The sequence below is a fragment of the Pteropus medius genome, unplaced genomic scaffold (genome assembly GCF_902729225.1).
Source record: "Pteropus medius unplaced genomic scaffold, Ma_sr-lr_union100, whole genome shotgun sequence".
Taxonomy (NCBI): Eukaryota; Metazoa; Chordata; class Mammalia; order Chiroptera; family Pteropodidae; genus Pteropus; species Pteropus medius.
In genome coordinates this window covers 1,597,073-1,619,366 of record NW_024355109.1, presented here as the reverse complement: position 1 = coordinate 1,619,366, position 22,294 = coordinate 1,597,073, and the positions used below count along the sequence as shown (strand labels likewise).

Genomic DNA, 22,294 nt, shown 5'->3' with positions numbered 1-22,294 from the left:
TGCCACTCCAGCTGTCCACTAGCCCAGGAAGGACACAGACCCCACAAGGACCTCAGAAGGCACAGGAGTTGCCCCCATGGCAGCTAGTGATCTCAGCCAGCCTAGAAACCTGACATGGGCCACCAGGACCTTTTGGGACCCTCCGAGAGTCACTGATTTTGCAGTCAAAGGTATGCCATCATATTTGGGATAAATGACAAATTATTTCTAAATAACAGATGGGTAAGAAAAGAAAATCGCAGAGTGAGAAAATGTTTTATACTGTAAGATAATATAAAAATTACACATTAAACAGATAAATTCAAGAAAAGTAGTATCTATAGCAAATTCAAACCTTAATAAGAACATTAAAATAGAAAAAAATCAGTGGAATAATGATTTAATCTTCCATCACAAAGAAATGCAAAGAAGAGCAAATTAATTCCTGAGAAAGGCAGAAAGAAGGAAATAATAATGTTAGAACAAATAATTTGTAAAAAAAAAGTTTTAGAAAATAAATTCACAAGATATGTTTTTTAAAGTCTAAACTATGAACCCTCAGCAACATTGATCAAGAATACAAGCATTCATAAAAATAGAAAAAAAGGTCATTTTCCAACTTACTTGATGAGTCCACAATCATAACATTTATACTAAAACCTGACGATAGAAAATTGACAGGACAAGATATAAGAATTTAGAAACAGAACTTCTGGACTAAAGAGTAGCAAATAAACAACACTGAAAAAAAAAATATATATATACATGTATACAAAAAATATATATATATGTATACATGATACATACATACATACATACATATATATATGTATGTATGTGTGTGTGTATATATATATATATGTATGTATGTATGTATGTATGTATGTATGTATGTATCATGATCTTTGGAAACATGGTGGAGTGAGAGACATCCCCAGAATTCTACCTTTGAAACAACAATAAGCCAAACATCTAAAACTCAATAAAAAACACCTAAACTGCACAACAGCATGTCTGAGCATGGGATCTGCACATAAGAGCTACTGTAAGTCAGAACCCTGGGTGTCGGGTGGTGGACTGGGAAAAATAAAGAAGCTGCCTTTTGCAGCCACCGGAGCTACCTGTAGGAGGAGGGTGAGGGGAGAAGAAGCGGCGAGTTCCCTGAAGAGCCTTGCCTAGGAAAGCTGTGAGCTTCCCGCGACCGGCCGGAGGTAGGACCCAGTCCTCAGGGCAGAAGGCAGAAAAGCGAGATGAGACCACAGAGAAACAACAGCTGAGTTTTACCTGACGCGGTTGCAAAACCCAGGATGAGATGCAGCTACCATTCCCCAACACAGAAGGCCCCTCCTCCCATACCCTCCAAGACCGAACACCACAGAGCTTCAGGGGAATCTGAGCAAATGCTACCAAAACTGTTGCTAACTCTGACAGGGACTGACACTGAGGGTAGCAAGCATGATTAAATATCTATCAGAAAATAAAAAAGCATTTTTAAGGCCTTATATAAAGCAAGGATCCAAGAGGCTTAGATGCCACCTACTGGATACCAATAGAAAATCACCTTCTTTGCCCCAGGCTTTATATAATGAATCTTGTTTCTGGAAAAAAAGCAGAATACATTTCCATTAATGCCCAGGTGGAGAAATAATTCATTAAACACCATGAACAACTAAGGTGACAAGGCAGGTCAGAAAGAAAGAGAAAAATCTCCAAAAATTAAGCTTACAGATATAGAAATACGCAATTAGATGACAGAGAATTCAGGATGGTACTTCTGAAAAAACTCAGTGAGATCTGAAATGAGTCATATCACAATTTCAGGAATTGAAAAAACAACTAGATGAGCAGAATGAGTTCTTTGGCAAGAAAATTGAAACCCTCAAGAACAGAATAGAATTTCTGGAGATTATAAATACACTGCGAGAGTTGAAAAATGAAATAGCAAGCTTGGAAAATAGAGTTGACCAAATGGAGGAAAGGACCAATGATATCGAAAACAGAAAGCTAGAAATAAATTAGAAGGAAGAGAGAAACCAAAGAATGAAAAATAATGAAAGAGAAATTCAAGAACTAGTTGACACCATCAGAAGAGGGAACATAAGAATAAGAGGCATTATCAAAGGTGAGGAAAAGGAGCAGGGATTAGAAAGCATTTGCAGACAAATAGTTGACAAGAATTTCCCAAATCTAAGGCATGAGCTGGAGCTTGGATTTCAAGAAGTCAACAGAACACCCAATTATCTCAACCCAAAAAGGCCTTCACCAAAACACATTGTATTAAAGTTATCAAAAATCAATGACAAAGACAGAATTCTCAGGGCAACCAGGGAAAAGAAGATGGTAACTTATAAAGGAAAACCCATTAGGTTATCATTGGACTTCTCAGCACAGACCTTACAAGCCAGGAAGAAGTTGAATCAAATATTTAAACTATTAAGTGAAAGGAACTGCCAGCCTAGAATAATGTATCCAGCTAAGCTCTCCTTTAGATATGAAGAAGAAATTAAGACTTTTCCAAACATACAAAAATTGAGGGAATTCTCCACTATGAGATCTGCACTACAGGAAATACTGAAAGGGGTCAGTTTGCCTAAAACAAAATGACAAAAAAAAAAAAAACAACCATAATGAAGAGTAAAATGACTATCAGGCAAGTAGAAGCAGAAGAGTAACCCTTACTAAGAACAGGGAATTATAAACTTAAATAATAATAAGAGAATTGTCATAACAAGATAATAATGAACGTTCAACATACATAAAAATAAAATTGAAAAGAAATAAATGCAACAAAAGCTGGTTTTTTGAGAAGGTTAATAAAATTGAGAAACCCGTGACAGACTCACCAAAAAGAAAAAAAGAGAAAGGACACAAATAAAATCAGAGATGAAAAAGGAGAAATTATGGCTGACACTGCAGAAATACAAAGGATCATACAAGAATACTATGACTAATGACTGAAAAGGAAGAGATTCAAAGATCCAAACTCACAAAAGGGAATGGAGATAAGGCACTCAGAAGAAAATGGATGACTGTGTGTATGTGTATATATATATATATATATATATATATATATATATATATATATATAACTATCTTTTACATATTCATAATGGTAACCATACGCCAAAGATTCCGAACTGAAGTATATAACATAAAACAAAAATAACCAGAGGGAAAACCCAAAAAAGCCAACCAAAATAAAGAAAACAGAAACACAAGGACAAGGAAGCAATGGAAACACCGAGCTACCAGAAAGCAAAAGATTAAATAGCTATAAGAAAACCTCATATTTCAGTAATCACTCCAAATATAAATAGACCGAACTCACCAATAAAAAGGCACAGAGTTGCAGAATGGATCAAAAACAAAACTCAACCATATGCTGCCTCCAGGAGACACATCCCAGATCCAAAGACAAATAAGATGCAAAGTGAAAGGGTGGAAAATGGTATTTCAAGCAAACAGCATTAAAAGAAAAATGGGAGTAGTGGTACTAATATCGGATGAAATAGACTTCAAAATAGAAAAGGTAAAAAAAGATACTGAAGGATGCTTCATAATGATAAAGGGAATCATACACCAAGAAGACATAACACTTATTAATATCTATGCCCCAAATCATAGAGCTCCGAAATATGGAAAGTAATTACTAACAAAACTAAAGGGAGAAACAGACCAAAACACTATCATAGGAGGGGACCTAAATATCCCACTGTAGGATATGGACAGATCATCCAAACAGAAATTCAAAAAGGAAATAACATCCTTAAAAGACACATTAGACCAACTGGACATAATTGACATTTACAGAGCCTTCTATCCCAAAACAGCTGCTTATACATTCTCTCTAGTACACATGGAACATTCTCAAGAATCGACCACATACTGGGACACAGAGATAGCCTCAACAAATATAAGAAGGTTGAAATCATACCAACCATATTTTCTGATCATAATGCTTTGAAACTAGAGATCAACTGCAGGAAAAAAAAGATCAAAAAGAACCACAAATACATGGAGATTAAACAGCATGCTACTGAAGAATAACTGGATCACAGAATAAAAAGAGAGATCAAGAGATACATAGAAACAATGATAATGATAGTACAACAGATCTAAACTTTTGGGATATGGCAAAAGTGGTCATAAGAGGAAAGTTCATATTACAGGCCTATCTCTAAAGACAAGAACGTGCCCAAATAAACAACCTAATGCTTCATCTTAAAGAACTAAAAAGGAAGAACAAATGAAGCCAAAAGTCAGCAGAAGGAAAGAATAATCAAAATTAGAACAGAAATAAAATTGAAAAGAAATAAATGCAACAAAAAGCTGGTTTTTTGAGAAGGTTAATAAAATTGAGAAACCCATGGACAGACTCACCAAAGAAAAAAGAGAAAGGACGCAAATAAAATCAGAGATGAAAAAGGAGAAATTATGGCTGACACTGCAGAAACACAAAGGATCATACAAGAATACTATGAAAAAGTATACGACACCAAATTTAATAACCCAGAAGAAATGGACAAGTACTTAGAAAAATATGACTTTCCTAGACTGAATCAAGAATAACTGGAAAATCTAAGTAGACTGATTAGCAGTATGGAAATTGAAACAATCATCAAATACTTACCAAAAAGTAAAAGTCCAGGACCAGATGGCTTCACCAGTGAATTCTACTACACATTCAAAGAAGATTTAATACATATTCTCCTCAAACCTTTCCAAAAAATTGAAGAGGAGGCAATACTTCCCAACTCATTTTATGAGGCCAGTAGTACTCTGATACCAAAACCTGGTAAGGATAACACACACACAAAAACTACAGACCAATATCTCTCATGAACACAGATACAAAAATCCTAAATAAGATACTAGCGAACTGCATACAGCAATATATTAAAAATATTACACACCACAATTAACTGGGCTTCATCTCAGAGGCACAGGGATGGTTCAACATACGCAAATCGATTAATGTGATGCACCACATAAACCAATTAAAAAATAAGAATTATATGATCATATCAATAGATGCAGAGAAAGTATTTGACAAAATATGGCATGCATTTATGATCAAAACACTTAACAAAATTGGTATAAAAGAAAAGTACCTTAACATAATAAAGGCCATATATGACAAACTCTCAGCCAACATTATACTGAATGGTGAAAAACTAAAACCCTTCCCTCTAAGATCAGAAACAAGGCTAGGCTGTCCACTATCACCACTGTTATTCAATATAACATTGGAGGTCCTAGCAAGTGCAATCAGACAAGAGAAAAATATAAAATGTATCCAAATAGAAAACAAAGAAATCAAATTGTCACTATTTGCAGATGACATGATTCTCTATATAGAAAACTCTAAAAACTCCACAAGAACACTACTAGAAACAATAAGCAAATACAGTAACGTTTCTGGGTACAAAATCAATGTTTAAAAATCCGTAGTGTTCCTATACTCTAATAATGAAGTGTCAGAAAATGAAGTGAAAAAAATAATTCCTTTTGCAATTGCAACAACAAAAAAATACTTAGGAATAAATTTAATGAAACAATGAAATTTAATAAGACCCTATTAAAAGAAATCGAAGAAGATACAAAGAAATGGAAAGATGTTCTGTGATCTTGGATTGGAAGAATCAACATAGTTAAATGACCATATTATCTAAAGCATTATACAGATTTAATGCAATTCCCATCAAAATCTCATTGGCATTTTTTAAAGAAATAGAATAAAAAATCATCAGATTTGTATGGAAGCACAAAAGACCCCAAACTGCCAAAACCATCCTGAGAAAAAAAGAACGAGGCTGGAGGCATCACTCTGCCCAACTTCAAATTATACTACTGCAAAGCGACAGTAATCAAAATGGTATTAGCAGCAAAACAGACACATGGACCAGTGGAACAGAATCGAGAGTCCAGAAGTAAACCCATATTTACATGGGCAAATAATTTTTGACAAAGAAGCCAAAAACATACAGTGGAAAAAGGAAAGCCTCTTCAATAAATGGCTCTGGGAAAACTGGAACGCCACCTGCAAAAGAATGAAACTAGACTGTTGTTTATCACCACACAGCAAAATTAACTCAAAATGGATTAAGGACCTAAATATAAGACCTGAAACAATAAAATGCATAGAAGAAAACATAGGCACTAAACTCAAGGACCTTGGACTTAAAGAGAATTTTATGAATTTGACCTCAAAGGCAAGGGAAGTAAAACTAAAATAAATGAATGGGACTACATCAAACTAAAAAGCTTCTGCTCAGCAAAAGAAATCGTCAACAAGGTAAAGAGAGAACTGTCCGAATGGGAAAATATATTTGCAAGCAATGCCTCCAATAAGGGCCTAGTATCCAAAATATACAAAGAACTCATACAACTCAATTACAACAACAACAAAAAAAAACAAATAATCCAATCAAAAAATGAGCAGAGGACCTGAACAGACACTTCTCCCTAGAGGACATACAAATGGCCATCAAATATATGAAAAGATGCTCAACATTGCTAGCTATTAGGAGAATACAAATTAAAACCACAATGAGATATCATCTCACACCTACTAGAATAGCTATAATCAACAGGACAAGTATAACAAATGTTGGAGAGGATGTGGAGAGAAAGGAACCCTCACACATTGTTGGTGGGACTGCGAATTGGTACAGCCACTATGGAAAACAGTATGGAGATTCCTCAAGAAACTAAGAATTGATCTACCATATGATTCAGCAATCCCTCTACTGGGTATTTACCCCAAAGACTTGAAAACTCATATCCGAAAAGATATTTGCATACCGATGTTCATAGCAGCATTATTCACAGTGGCCAAGAAATGGAAGCAACTGTAGTGTCCTACGATAGATCATTGGCTAAAGAAACTGTGGTACATATATACAATGGAATATTACTCAGCCATAAGAAGAGATGAAATGCTGCCATTTACAACAACGTAGTTGGAACTTGAGATAACCATGCTAAGCAGAGTAAGCCAGACAGAAAAAGTTGAAAATCACATATCACTTAGATGTGGAATATAAACCTAAAAGCAACAAATGAGCTGGACAAACAGAGACTCGTGAACATGGACTATAGACTAGTGGTTACTAGTGGGGTTGGGGAGAAGGGGGCAGGTAAATAGGGTAAAAGGTGTCAAATATAGGGGGATGGGGAGGTAGATAAAGGGGATCAAATATACGGTAGCTGAAGGAAACTGGACTTTGGGTGGTAAATACAATAGAATATACAGATGTCAAATGATAATGTACACCTAAAAATTATCTAATTGTATTAACCAATGTTACCCCCCATAAACTTAATAAAAAAATAATTTTTTTTCAAGAAAGCTCTTTATTTCCTTAAAAGCTGAACATATGATCCAGGAATTCCACTCCTACATATATAACCAAAGGAACTGAAAGCAGGGACTCAAATGAATATGTGCACACCTATGATCCTAACAGTATTATTCACAATATCCAAAAAGTAGAAGCAACCCAAATTGATGTGGATAGATAAATAAAATGTGATCCATCCACACAATGAAATATTATTCGGTGATAAAAAGGAAGGACATTCTGACACCTGCTACAATGTGGATGAACCTTGAGGACATTATGCTCAGTGAAGTAAGCCAGACACAAAAAGACAAATGTATTATTCCACTAATATGAGATACATAGAACAAGGAAATTCATAAAGACAGAAAGTAGAATAGAAGTTTAGTTTACAAGATGTTGAGGAAAGCAAGAATGGGGAGTTATTGCTTAATAGTTATTGAGTTTACATTTAGAGTCTTGTTTGGAGTGGTGATTGTTAAACAATATGATGAATGCAATTAACGGCACTAAGTTATACATTTAAAGTGGTTAAAATTGTCAATTTTAAATATAGATATTTTAACACATTAGAAAATATGCCCCCAAAAAAGTATTTAAGAAACTATTTTTTAAAAGAAGAAATTATAGATCCTTCATACCTTTATTTATCTGTGTTCCCCCAAAAGAGAAGGAAAGAAGTATGGTTTCTCCATGACAGGCCACCTGAGTCTAGGCCTTATTTTCTTCCAGGGGACCTTCCTATTCCTAACATATCTACTTCTCCCGGTTCTGTGATTCCCTAGAATGAGTCTGTAGATCTCATGCTGTGGAACACCTGAATCTTACCTGTACCAACAAGAGATCCTGGAAAACTAAATGTACAAAGTGGTGGGAAAGCAATGAGAATTTCAGAAGACGACTAAATTCATCATTAATCACATGGATACAGACACTTCGGGGCATTACCAGTGCCAGTATAGGAAAGCATACAGCTGGTCAGAGCACAGTGAAGCCCTGGAGCCGATGTTGACAGGTGGGGAGACCGCCAGGGTGTCCAGCCCTTGGGTATCTTTTTGCTCTTATTTTTTCATAGACTTCATTCTTAGAAAAGTTTTAGATTTGCAGGAAAACTTGAGAAAGTGTGGCAGAGAGTTCCCTTGTACCCAGCACCTCATTTTCCCTATTGTTAGCCTATTCCATTTATATATATATAAATGGAATAGTGACAAATGCTATCTCAGCCAGGTGTTCAAGGTCAACAAATGCTATCTCAGCCAGGTGTTCAAGGTCAACAAATGCTATATATATATATATATAGTAGATTCCTTACCATTAATGAACTGATATTAATACATTATCATGAGCTAAAGTCCATGGTTTATTTGGATTTCCTTAGTTTTTACCTAATGCCCTTCATCTATTCTAAGACCACATCCCACGTAGTACTTAGTTGTCATTTCTCCTTAGGTTTCTCTGGGCCGTGGAAGTTTTCTTGTCTTTGACGATCTTGGCAGCTTTGAGGAGCACTGGCCAGATATGTTGTTGGACACCCCGTTATTGAAGGTTGTCTGGTGTTTGACCCATGATAAGACAGGAGCTTTGGATTACTGTGAGGAAGCTCACAGAGTCACGGTGCCATTTCCATCACATCATATCAAGGTACATATAAGAGAGATGAATACAACTGTTGAAGTTGACCTTGAACACCTGGCTGAGATAGCATTTGTCACGTTTCTCCATTGTAAAGTGACTCTTCCTCCTGCCAAGATTTTCTAAATGAAAGTAAATCACTAAATGCAGCCCATACCTAAGAAGTGGGGAGCCATGCTCTGTCCTCAGTTTTAAGCTCTGTCATCAGGGTAGCCTGAACCCTGTGTTTCTAGAAGGGTGCACCCTGGGATTCCAGGTCTTTCTATACCTGCTGACATTATTCTTATATAATGTCACCTCCGTCAGCCCCTGACATAGCTTCTCAAACTCTCAGGATACCCCCCCCACCCGCCTTTTCTCCAATATATGGCTTGTGATATTGTGATTTATAATAAGGAACATATATTTTGTCTTTGTCCAGTTCCTGGCACAAAGCTTTTAAAACATTTGGAGTTTCCTAAGTGATAAGAGTGTTAAAGGTGACTTATTCCTAACAAACCCTTTTCAACTACACCTGAGTTTATATTAGTGAGGTGACATTTGGAAAGCACCTAAGAATGCTAGGGGAACCAACCGTGTGATTAGAGAGTTATAACTTTCAGCCCCACCACCAGACTCCTGGGAAGGGAGAAGGGCTGGAGATTGAGTTCTATCATCAATAGCTGGTGATTTAATCGATCATGCCTACTTAACAAAACCTCCATTAAAAAAAAAAAAAAAAAGGATGGGATTCAGAGAGCTTAAGGGTTGGTGAACATGTGGAGATTCAGAGAGAATGTTGGGCTCAAAGCAGGCATGGACATTCCACACCCTTCCCCCACAGCTTGTCCCATGCATCTCTTCCATCTGGTTGCTCCTGAGTTATGTCCTTTTATATTAAATCAGTGATCTAATAACTAACATGTTTTTCTAAGTTCTGTGAGCCACTCTAGCAAATAAATTGAATCCGAGATGGGGGTTATGGTAACCTCTGATTTATAGCTGATTGGTCAGAAGCCAGATAACAACCTGGACTTGAGGTTGGTATCTGAAATGAGTGAATCCTGTGGGATTCAGGCCTTAACCTGTGGGATCTGCCACTCTCTTCAGGTAGATAGTGTCAGAATTGAGTTGAATTGTAGTATACCCAGCTGGTGTCACAGAATTGCTTGGTGGTGGTGTGGGGGGAAAACCCAACACCATGTGTTGTCACTGTGAACAGAATCATATGTCCTCTCTGGCTTCAGAGACCAGATCTCTGTCTCTTGAAGGTGGCATCTCATCTAAGCCCCACAGGCTGCTTGTTTGCCTGGCCCTGCCTGCAATGGTTTGGGATAGAATATGGGTCCTGTGGTTATGAAATGGGATGTTCCCAGCTCCCACTACCTTGCAACAGAAAACGTCAGTACCTTCTCTTAGCATGGATCCATCATTAGTTGTGGGGAGAAAGTGGAAAGGGAATAAAATCTTGCTAATAGCTCACTCTCTTCTCTTTTAGAATTGTATGACAAACCCTTCCTCTCCACTGATCGGGGCCTGGTGGTGAGGCCAGGAAAGACTATTTCCCTCCAGTGTGGTTCAGGACATGTGCCATTTGATAGATTTTTACTGACCAAGGACAGAGAGGCTGCCTTGCCACAGTCCCAAAGGGGAACATCAAGGCACTTTCATTCTGGACCCTGTGAACCTCAGCTTCTCAGGGAACTACAGGTGCTATAGCTGGTATATTAGAAGCCCTTACATGTAGTCAGACCCCAGTGATACCCTGCAGACTGCAATCACAGATAAATGCACCCTGGCCCAGCCTGGCCCTATGTCCTCCCTCCTTGGGTCTCCAGGTGGCTGTCCATGACCTAGGCATCAGGCAGGCATATGAAGAGATGCACTGAGAAAAAACAGTGGGGCAGTAGAAAGTCATTACTTAAGGGCTATGAAGAGGAAAGTACTCCAAACCCACACCACATTTGACTTTCACATCCTCTCTTAGAGTTTCCTAGGCCATATTCTTTGAAAACACATGGTCCATTGATAACGTAGAGGCTAACATTCAGAATCACATTAAGGGGTGTTGAGACAATGGAGCCTTGACACATCCTGAGGCAAACCAACCTCTCTTTTTGAAATGCATAGTTGCTGCTAGGAATCCTCAAACTAACCTACAGCACAGACTAGAATCCACTCTGAGTGACTGACTGGGAACACTGCCATGAGCCCCATTTTTATATTGTTTGCATAAATCATTCTGCTCAGAGGGAGAAAAGAAGACTTGCAGCAGAGGAAAGCAGCTGCTGATCACTGAGCAGGGCAGCCACATTCATCTCTTATGTCCTGTCACTCTGCAAGCTAAGCAAATACAATAGTTGTGGCACTGAAAGATCACATAGGCCAAAGAGGTCTTTGCAGTTCATGGTATGGACAATTGGGCATCCATTTGAAGAGAGAATGCCTACTTCCCAGATACCTACACTATAGTAGTGCCTTTTGTCTTGTATGAGACAGAAACACAAATAGTGGTGTGAGGTGAAAAAGGTGTAGAGGAGACAATTTAGAGTTCCAGCTGTATAGAGCTGTTGCAGGAATATGATTAGACATTCAGTGAAATCACCACACGAGGAAGGAATAAAAAGCAAACACAATCTCCCCATGACCACCCCTTTCCCCCATTTACAAGGATCCCCTGGGAACCATAGGTCTTCACACCTGGACCCAAGCTCGCAGACAAGTATGACTCATGAGTGCATGAGCTCATTGGGGAGGGGTCTGAGTAGGACCACAAATAGGGAAATGAGCTCCCATTTCAGAGTTCTGGGGTTGGTATTGAATGGAATATGACCAGTGATGGCTCGTCCCCTCCAAATTTTTGTCTCTAGCTACCCTGAAGCAAGATTACACAGTGGAGAATTTGATGCAAATGTGGGTGGCAGGGCTGGTCTTCATGGCTCTCTTGGCCATACTAGCTGAAAACTGGCTCACCTATAAGGTGCCACACAAAAGGCATTTGCAAGACTTACCCAAACCAAGCATGAGTACACGGAAATGTTAGACAAAATAGGCCTTTGGACCAACCCCTATGGACCACCAGGTAGACACCTGGCACTGCAGGTGGAAATTAATCAGCACTATGGAGTCCTGCAAAGCCACTGGGAGAACACAAGGGAGAAAGAGGCACTAACAAACTTGGATCTACTTTCAAGCCAATCAAATGCTGTTTTTTATATGGACTTGATATATGTGCCTTCCACCTTCCTGGAAGTTGGTGATAAAATTCTCACTTTAGTCTTGGTTTAACTCACTTCCTGTGCCAAAAATAATGCAAAGCATTCTCAGTTCTCCTTGCTAACCGTTTTTCACCCTCCCTCTATAGAAGCTCTGGCTTCAGTTTGTCTTGACTTTATCAGCAAAATTAGATATCCTGATATCTCCTATATAAGACCTTAACACTTAGAATTCTATTAATTATTAATACTAACAATAAGTTAATTATCAATACTGTTTGCTAAACATACTATGTATTCCATGACATGTGTATTTCTAGTTTTCCCTGCACTAAAAATTGTGTATTAACATATGCTTTCTTCATTGTTAAGAATTAACAGTTTCTCCTGTTCTTATGAAACCGACACATTTCAAAATGTCTCATGCCTCCTCCAATGCAAAAGGTATTGATTCTTGAATAATATAGTTTTGAATTGTGTAGATCCACTTATATTCAAACTTTTTCCATAAATACTGTAAATATATTTTCTCTTTCTGATGAGTTTTTCCCTCTGGCTTACTTTATTATAAGAATACAGTATATAATACACATAACATACAAAATATGTGTTAATTCACACTTTACGTTATCAGTAAAGCTTCCAGTCAACAGTAGGTTATTAGTAGTAAAGTTTGAGTGGAGTCAAAAGTTACGCATAAATTTTTGACTCCATGGGGCATTAGCACATCTAATCCCCACATTCTTCAACATTCATTTGTAGATAACCTTATGAAACAAGTGTCTCCTTTGTGTTATCTCCACTCTTTGAACTACTTAGTCTAATTGGTTCAATTTTTTGGTCTAGAAAATATAAAATGTTGGATTTATTTATTGAAATTATAAATACATAAGTTGATAGAGGAGATGTTAGTAATTGGGCATGAAAAAACAACAGAGACATGCCACGATTTCGGAGGAAGGAGAATAGGAGACTTTACATGAGATCCAAGATTTGGACCAGAGAAATACAATATGAAATTTGATTCCCAGAGATGGATAAGATTAGCCTCACATATATGATTTTGTAGAGGCAGGATCTTGTTTGGAAAAGGATTATAAGAATATAAAGGTCCTGCACTCCTGGAAAAAGACTTTTGTCCCATAGCTATGATGACAAAGAGCCATTAGAACCACTCCATTCAGTGAAAATGCCTTGGCCATTCAACCTATCAGATAGCTCTTTGCTTTTGATTGGTTGAATGTAGGCCAATCAGAAACAGGTTCACTCCAATAAACACACTTGTCATGACAATCAATCAAAATAGTCTCCCTCAAATAAACATGCTTCCATAGATGATGTCAAACCACAAGAGTCCCTGAAAATCCACATCTCTCAAAAACCTCATTATTGTAAGATTTTTGGTAGGCTTTACTCAGAGATGCCATGTCTGGTCAGTAACTCTCCCTTATTAGAGTAAAAATAAATTCGGCTTTGCCTATTTCTTTCAGTCATTGAATGGTGAGTGAATTAGCCTTTGACAGTTCAAATATTAGATTGATTTCAGTTAAGTATAAAATTTGGCCTGTAGGCAAAAAGTATGGGAGCTTATAATCCATGACCTTCAGTTCAATGTTAGGCTTTACACTGGTCATTTCATTTATATGAGCATACTGTAACCTAGTGAGTTTTATTATAATAAACCCACATGTCACATAAGCAAATAGAGGCTCAGAAATGATGTGATTTGGATAATGATAAAAATATATGGATATTGAGTTTCAGTTTGGGATGAAAAAAAAGTTCTGGAGATGGATAGTGAGATGGTCGCACAACAATGTAAATGTCCTGAACTGTACACTTTAAAATTGTTAAAAAGAAATCCTATGCCCGTTAAACAACAACTACTTCTGGGGGTATAAAACATAATTTTGCAAGATGAAAAGTTCTGGGGATCTAGTTCACAACAATGTGCTTCACACTACAAAACTACATGCTTAAAAATGGCAAGGATGACAAATTTCATGTTAAGTGCTTTTAAGCACAATTTTAAAAGCCTTTAAAAATTATTGAAATGGAAATTTTATGTTATATATATATTAGCACAGTTTGTAAAAAGTTCTTTGTGGTCTATAGATACTGCAAGTAGTGGTTAGTGGTTGCCTAGGGCTAGGAGAGCGAAGGGGTAATGAAAAGAAACGACTAGTGGGTATTGGATTTATTTGGGGGGTGATGAAAAGTTCTAAAATTAAATTGTGAGAAACATGGAGGAGTGAGAGAAATCCCCAGATCTCTCCCCTTGAAACAACAATAAGCTGAGCATCTAAAACTAATAAAACAAAAAACAAAAAACACAACACCCAAATGGCACACAAGCATGTCTGAACGAGAGATCTGTGAATAAGAGCTACACAGATCATAACCGCAGGAGTTGGACAATAGACTGGGAGAAACAGAGAAGCTGCCTCCCACAGCTGGAGCTCCCTGCAGGAGGAGGGGGAGGAGAGAATTTGCGGCAGGTGGCCTGAACAACCCTGCCTGAGAGAGCTGTGAGCTCCACGCAGCGGCAGTGCCCAGGGATCGGGGCAGAAGCAGAAAGTGGGAATAGCAGAGAAGCAACAGTTGATTATTACCAGCCACGGCTGCAAAACGTGAAGTTGAGCCACAGCCATCATCCTTCAACCCAGAGGTCCTCTGCCCCCATATCCTACAAGACCAAACACTGCAGAGCACCAGGTGAATCTGAGGAAATGCTACCATAACTGTCTCTTACACTAACAGGAACTGAGACTGAGGGTAGCAAGCACGACTGAATACTTATAAGAAAAAAAAAAGGCATCAGTAAGACTTCATATAAAGTAGGGATCCAAGAGAGTTAGATGCCACCTACAGGAAACCAAAAGAAAAACACCTTCTTTGCCACAGGCTAAAGAGAGACCTTTTATGTGATAAATCTTCTTTCTGGGGGAAAAAAAAAAGAAGCAGAATACACTTCAATTAATGCCTAGGTAGAGAAATAGTCCATCAAACACCATGAACAACCAAGGTGACAAGGCGGCTCAGAAAGAAAGAGAAAACTCTCCAGAAAATAAACTTAAAGACATAGAAATATGCAACTTAAATGATAGAGAATTCAGGATGGTGCCTCTAAAAAAATAAAATGAGATACAAAATAATTCATATCAGTAATTCCAGGAATTGAACAAACAACTAGATGAGCAGAATGAGTTATTTAGCAAGGAAATCAACCACCGCCCCCCCCCCCGAAAAGATAGAAATTCTGGAGATGAAGAACACACTGAGAAATGAAAAATAAAATAGCAGCTTAAGAAACAGAGTCAACCAAATAGAGGAAAAGATCAGTGATATTGAAGACGGAAATCTAGAAATAAATCAGAAGGAAGAAGAGAGAAACCAAAGAATGAAAAATAATGAAAGAGAAATTCAACAACTACCTAATACCATCAGGAAAGGAAACATAAGAGTACTGGGCATTCTCGAAGGGGAGGAAAAGAAGCTAGAATTAGAAAGCATTTTCAGACAAATAGTTGACAAGAATTTCCCAAATCTAAGGAATGAGCTGGAGCTTGGCATTCAAGAAGTCAACAGAACACCCAATTCTATCAACCCAAAAAGGCCTTCTCCAAGACACATTATATTAAAATTACCATAAATCATAGAAAAAGAGAGAATTCTCAAGGCAGCAAGGAAAAGAAGATGGTAACCTATAAAGGAAAACCCATTAGATTATCATCAGACTTCTCAGCACAACTTTACAAGCCAGAAAGGAATGGAACCAAATATTCAAACTATTAAATGAAAGGAACTGCTAGCCAAAAATAATGTATCCAGCAAAGCTCTCCTTTAGATAAGAAGGAGAAGTAAAGACCTTTCCAGACATGCAGAAATTGAGGGAATTCTCCACTATGAGGCCTGCATTAGGGGAAATACTGAAAGGGATCAGATCACCTAAAACAAAATGACAAAAATAAAAATATGTAACTATGAGTAAGGCGACTTGCAGGCAGATAGAAGCAGAGGAGTACAACCTTTACTAAGAACAGGGCATTACAAGCTTAAACAATTAGAAGAGATTTGCTATTTCGAGATAGTAGTGAATGTTCAACATACATAGAGACGAATTGAAACAATTTGCAGCCTATCTCAAAAAACAAGAATGAGGCCAAGTAAACAACCTAACATTTCATTTTTAAAAACTAGAAAAGGAAGAACAAATGAAGACTAAAATCAGCAGAAGGAAAAAAATAATCAAAATTAGAACAGAAATAAATGAAATTAAAAACAAACAAACAGAAAACAGATAAAATAAATGCAACAAAAGCTGGTTCTTTAAGAAGGTTAATAAATCTGGCAAACCCTTGGCTAGACTCAATAAAGAAAAAAGAGAAAGGACACAAATAAATAAAATCAGAGATGAAAAAGGAGAAATTATGGCTGACACTGCAGAAATACAAAGGATCATACAAGAATACTATGAAAAAGTATACAACACCAAATTTAATAACCCAGAAGAAATGGACAAGTACTTAGAAAAAACAGATGCACAAGAACAAAGAAGCAATGGAAACAACGAGCTACCAGAAAGCAAAAGATAAAATAAGAAGACCTCATATTTCAATAATCATCCTAAGTGTAAAGGACTGAACTCACCAATAAAAAGGCACAGAGTTGTAGAATAGTTCAAAAAACAAAACCCAACCATATGCTGCCTCCAGGAGACATATCTCAGTTCCAAAGACAAATATAGACACAAAGTGAAAGGGTAGAAAATGATAGTTCAAGCAAATAGCATTCAGAGAAAAGCGAAAGTAGCAGTACTAATACCAGATTAAATATACTTCAAAATAAAAAAAGGTAAAGAACGATACTGAGGGATGCTTCATAATGATAAAGAGAATCATACACCAAGAAGACATAACACTTATTAATATCTATGCTCCCAATCAGGAAAGCAATTACTAACAGAACTAAAGGGAGAAACAGACCAAAACACTATCATGGTAGGGGACCTAAATACCTCATTGTTGGATATGGACAGATCATCTAAACAGAAAATCAATAAGGAAATAACATCCTTAAATGATACATTAGACCAAATGGACATAATTGACATTTACAGAGCCTTTCATTCCCAAACAGCTGCTTATACATTTTTTGTCTAGTGCACATATATTATTCACAAGGATTGACCACATACTGGGGCACAGATAGCCTCAACAAAAATAAGAAGGTTGAAATCATACCAACCATATTCTCTAATCATAATGCTTTGAAACTAGAAATCAACTGTAAAAAGAAAGCGGGAAGAACCACAAATACATGGAGATTAAAAAATATACTACTAAAAATGTCTGGGTCAGAGAAGAAATAAAAAGAGAGATCAGGAGATACTTAGAAACAAATGGTAATGATAGTACAACATATCAAAACTTGGGACACAGCAAAAACGGTCATAAGAGGAAAGTTCATATCATTACAGGCCTATTTCCAAAAACAAGAACTAGCCCAAATAAACAAACTAACACTTCATCTTAAAAAATAGATAAGGAAGAACAAATGAAGCCTAAAATCAGCAGAAGGAAACAAATAATCAAAATTAGAGCAGAATTAATGAAATTGAAAACTAATAAAAGAAAACAATAGGAAAAAACTAAATGCAACAAACAGCGGTTCTTTGAAAAGGTTAATAAATTTGGCAAACCCCTGGCTAGACTCAATAAAGAAAAAAGAGAAAAGACACAAATGAACAAAATCAAGGATAAAAGAAGAGAAATTATGACTGGTATCACAAAAATACAAAGCATCATACAAGAATACTATGAAAAAGTATAAAACGCCAAATTTAATAACCTAGAAAAAATGGACAAGCACTTAGAAAGATACAGCCTTCTTAGACTGAATCAAGAAGCACTTGAAAATCTAAATAGGGCGATCAGCAGCATGGAAATTGAAACAATCATCAAATACCTACCAAAAAGTAAAAGTCCAGGACCAGATGGCTTCACCAGTGAATTCTAAAACATTCAAAGAAGATTTAATATCTATTCTCCTCAAACTCTTCCAAAAAATCAAAGAGGAGGCAATATGTCCCAACTCATTTTATGAGGCCAATGTCACCCTGATACCAAAACCAAGAAAGGGTGACACACACAAAAAAATACAGACCAATATCTCTCATGAACACAGATGCAAAAATCCTAAATAAGATACTAGCGAACTGAATACAGCAACATATTAAAAAGATTATACACCACAATCAAGTGATCTTCATCCCAGAGACACAGGGATTGTTCAACATATGCAAATCGATTAATGCGATGCACCACATAAACTAATTAAAAAATCAGAATCATATGATCATATCAATAGATGCAGAAAAAGCCTTGACAAGATATGGCATCCATTTATGATCCAACACTTAACAAAATTGTATTAAAAGGAAAGTACCTTAACATAATAAAGGCCGTATATGACAAACCCTCAGCCAATGGTATAGTTACTGGTTAAATACTAAAATCTTTCCCTCTAAGATCAGGAGCAAGTCATGGCTGTCCATTATCACCACTGTTATTCAATATAACATTGGAGATCCTCGCAAGTGCAATCAGACAAAAGAAAGATATAAAAGGCATCCAAATAGGAAATGAAGAAGTCAAATTGTCACTATTTGCAGATGACATGATTCTCTATATAGAAAACCCTAAAGACTTCACAAGGACACTGTAAGAACAATAAGCAAATAGAGTAAAGTTTCTGGATACAAAATCAACATTCAGAAATCCATAGCTTTCCTATAGTCTAATAATAAAGTGTCAGAAAAAGAAGTGGAAAAAATAATTCCTTTTGCAATTGCAACAAAAAGAATAAAATACCTAGGAATAAATTTAATGAAACAAGTGAAGGACCTATATAATGAATACTATAAGACCCAATTAAAAGAAACTGAAGAAGTTACAAAGAAATAGAAAGATGTTCTGTGTTCTTGGATTCTTCTAAGAATCAACATAGTTAAAATGACCATGTTACCTAAAGCATTGTACAAATTTAATGCAATCTCCATCAAAATCTCGTCCGCATTTTTAAAGAAATAGAACAAAAAAAATCATCAGATTTGTATGGAAGCGCGAAAGACCCCGAATTGCTAAAGCCATCCTGAGAAAAAAGAACGAGGCTGGAGGCATCACTCTGCTCGACTTCAAATTATACTACAAAGCGACAGTAATCAAAACAACATGGTTTAGCAGCAAAACAGACACACGGACCACTGGAACAGAATTGAGAGTCTAGAAGTAAACCTATATTTATATGGGCAAATAATTTTTGACAAAGAAGTCAAAAACATACAGTGGAGAAAGGAAAGCCTCTTCAATAAATGGTGCTGGGAAAATTGGAAAGCCGCCTATGAAAGAATGAAACCAGACTGTTGTCTATCACCACACACCGAAATTAACTCAGAATGGATTAAGGACCTGAATATAGGACCTGAAACAATAAATTGTATAGAAGAATACATAGGAACTGAACTAATGGACCTTGGACTTAAAGAGGATTTTATGAATTTGACCTCAAAGTCAAGGGAAGTAAAAGTGAAAATAAATTAATGGAACTATATCGAACTAAAAAGTTGTACTGTTAAAATACCCATCATCAAGGTAAAGAGAGAACCATCCGAACGGGAAAATAAATTTGCAAGCAACAACTCCGACAAGGGTTTAATATCCAAAATATACAAAGAACTCATACAACTCGATAACAACAATAAAAAAACAAACGATCCAATCAAAAAATAGGCAGAGGGCCTGAACAGACACTTCTCCCTAGAGGACATACAAATGGCCAACAAATATATGAAAAGATGCTCAACATCGCTAGCTATTAGGGAAATGTAAATCAAAACCACAATGAGATACCATCTCACACCTGTTAGAATAGCTATAATCAACAGGACAAGTAACAACAAATGTTGGAGAGGATGCGGAGAAAAAGGGAACTCTCATTCACTGCTGGTGGGATGGCAAAGTGGTACAGCCACTATGGAAAACAGTATGGAGGGTCCTCAAAAAACTAAGAATTGATCTACCATATGACCCAGCAATCCTTCTACTGGGTATTTACCCCAAAGCCTTGAAAACTCATATCCGAAAAGATATTTGCACACCGATGTTCACAGCAGCATTATTCACGATGACCAGGACATGGAAGCAATCGAAGTGTCCTACAATAGATGATTGGCTAAAGAAGCTGTGGTACATATATACTATGGAATATCACTCACCCATAAGAAGAGATGAAATACTGCCATTTGCGACAACATGATTGGACCTCGAGATTCATGCTAAGCAAAATAAGCCAAACAGAAAAAGTTGAAAACCACATGGTATCACTTATATGTGGGATATAAATCTAAAAGCAACGAGTGAACAGGATAAACAAACAGAGACTCATGGACATGGACAATAGACTAGTGGTTACCAGAAGGGAGGGAGAAGGGGGGAGGGGGGAGGTAGATGAGGTAAAAGCAGTCAGATATGTGGTAACAGAAAGAAATCTAACTATAAGAGGTGAACACACAGTGTAAAAATATATATATATATATATATATATATATATATATATATATATATATATATGCCTTACTTTTAAAATGTACAGCTGAAACTTATTGGATTTTGTTAACCAATATCACCATAACAAAATTAATTAATTAATTTAAAAAACCAAATACATTGATCAGTGAAATAGAATAGAGAGCCCAGAAATAAGTCCACACCTATATGCTCACTTAATAAATGACAAAGGAGGCAAGAATATACAATGGTATAAAGACTGTCTCTTCAATAAATTGTGTTGGGAAAATTGGACGGATACATGCAAAAAAAAAAAAACTAGACTACCTTCTTACACTGTATACAAGAATAGACTCAAAATGGATTAAAGACTTAAATGTAAGACCCAAAACCATAAAATTTCTAGAAGAAAACATAGGCAGTAAACTCTCTGATACTGCTAACAGTAATTTCTTTTTGGATATATCTCCCCAGGCTAGAGAAACAAAAGAAAAAATAAACAAATGGGACTACATCAAACTAAAAAGTTTTTGTACAGCTAAAGAAACCATCAACAAAATGAAAAGACAACTGACTGATTGGGAAAAGATATTCGCTAATGATACATCTGATAAGAAGTTAATATATAAAATATATAAAGAACTCATATAACTCAACAACAAAAAAACAATCCAATTTAAAAATGGGCAGAAGACTTAAACAGATACTTCTCCAAAGAGGAAATACAGATGGCCAATAGACATATGAAAAGATGCTCAAGGTCGCTAATCATCAGAGAAATGTGAATTAAAACCGCAATGCGATATCACCTGACACCTGTCAGAATGGCTATTATCAATAAATCAAAGAACAACAAGTGTTGGCGAGAATGCGGAGAAAAAGGAACCTTCATATGTTGTTGGGGGGACTGCAAATTAGTACAGTTGCTATGGAAAATTGTCTGGAGGTTCCTCAATAAATTAAAAATGGATATACCTTTTGACCCAGCAATTGCACTTCTAGGTATTTATCCAAAGGAAACCAAAACAATAATTTGTAAAGATCTATGCACCCCAATATTTATGGCAGCACAATTTACAATAGCCAAGATATGGAAGCAACCTAAATGTTCATCAACAGATGATTGGATAAAGAAGTTATGGTTCATATATTCAATGGAATATTACTTAGCCATTAAAAAAATGAAATTCTATCATTTGCAAAATGGATAGACCTACAGGTTATCATACTGAGTGAAATAAGTCTGAGAAAGATAAATACCATGATTTCACTTATATGCGGAATCTAAAGAACAAAAAGAACAAACTAATCAAAAACAGACTCACAAATATAGAGGACAATTTGGTGACAGACAGAGGGGATGGGGTTTGGGGAGCTAGAATAATGGGGTGAAGGGTTAAAGAAGTACAAATTAGTAGTTGATAGGTGGTCACAGGGATGGGGAGCACGGCATAGGGAATGCAGTTAGCATTAATATATTGGCTAGGTGGAAAACCAGAGGAGAGAAGGAGCAATTAGGGGAATCGTTTTATAAACTATATAAATGTCTAACCAATGCAGTATATACTTGAAACTAATA

At 36.6% G+C, this 22,294-nt stretch overlaps 2 protein-coding genes across 2 annotated transcripts in view; both read left to right on the top strand.

Annotated features, from left to right (window-relative positions):
• The first annotated feature begins 76 nt into the window (after positions 1-76).
• Positions 77-11,976, top strand: FCAR (Fc alpha receptor). The gene is given in 6 exon segments (XM_039857165.1): positions 77-170; positions 8,055-8,118; positions 8,120-8,337; positions 10,432-10,579; positions 10,581-10,721; positions 11,808-11,976. Coding segments are annotated over 6 exon segments (834 nt in total).
• NCR1 (natural cytotoxicity triggering receptor 1) overlaps positions 9,798-22,294 on the top strand; it is a 22,736-nt gene continuing 10,239 nt past the window's right edge. The window contains exon 1 of the mRNA XM_039857108.1: positions 9,798-9,803. The gene's annotated coding sequence lies outside the window, so the exon portion shown is untranslated. The remainder of the gene's footprint in view (positions 9,804-22,294) is intronic.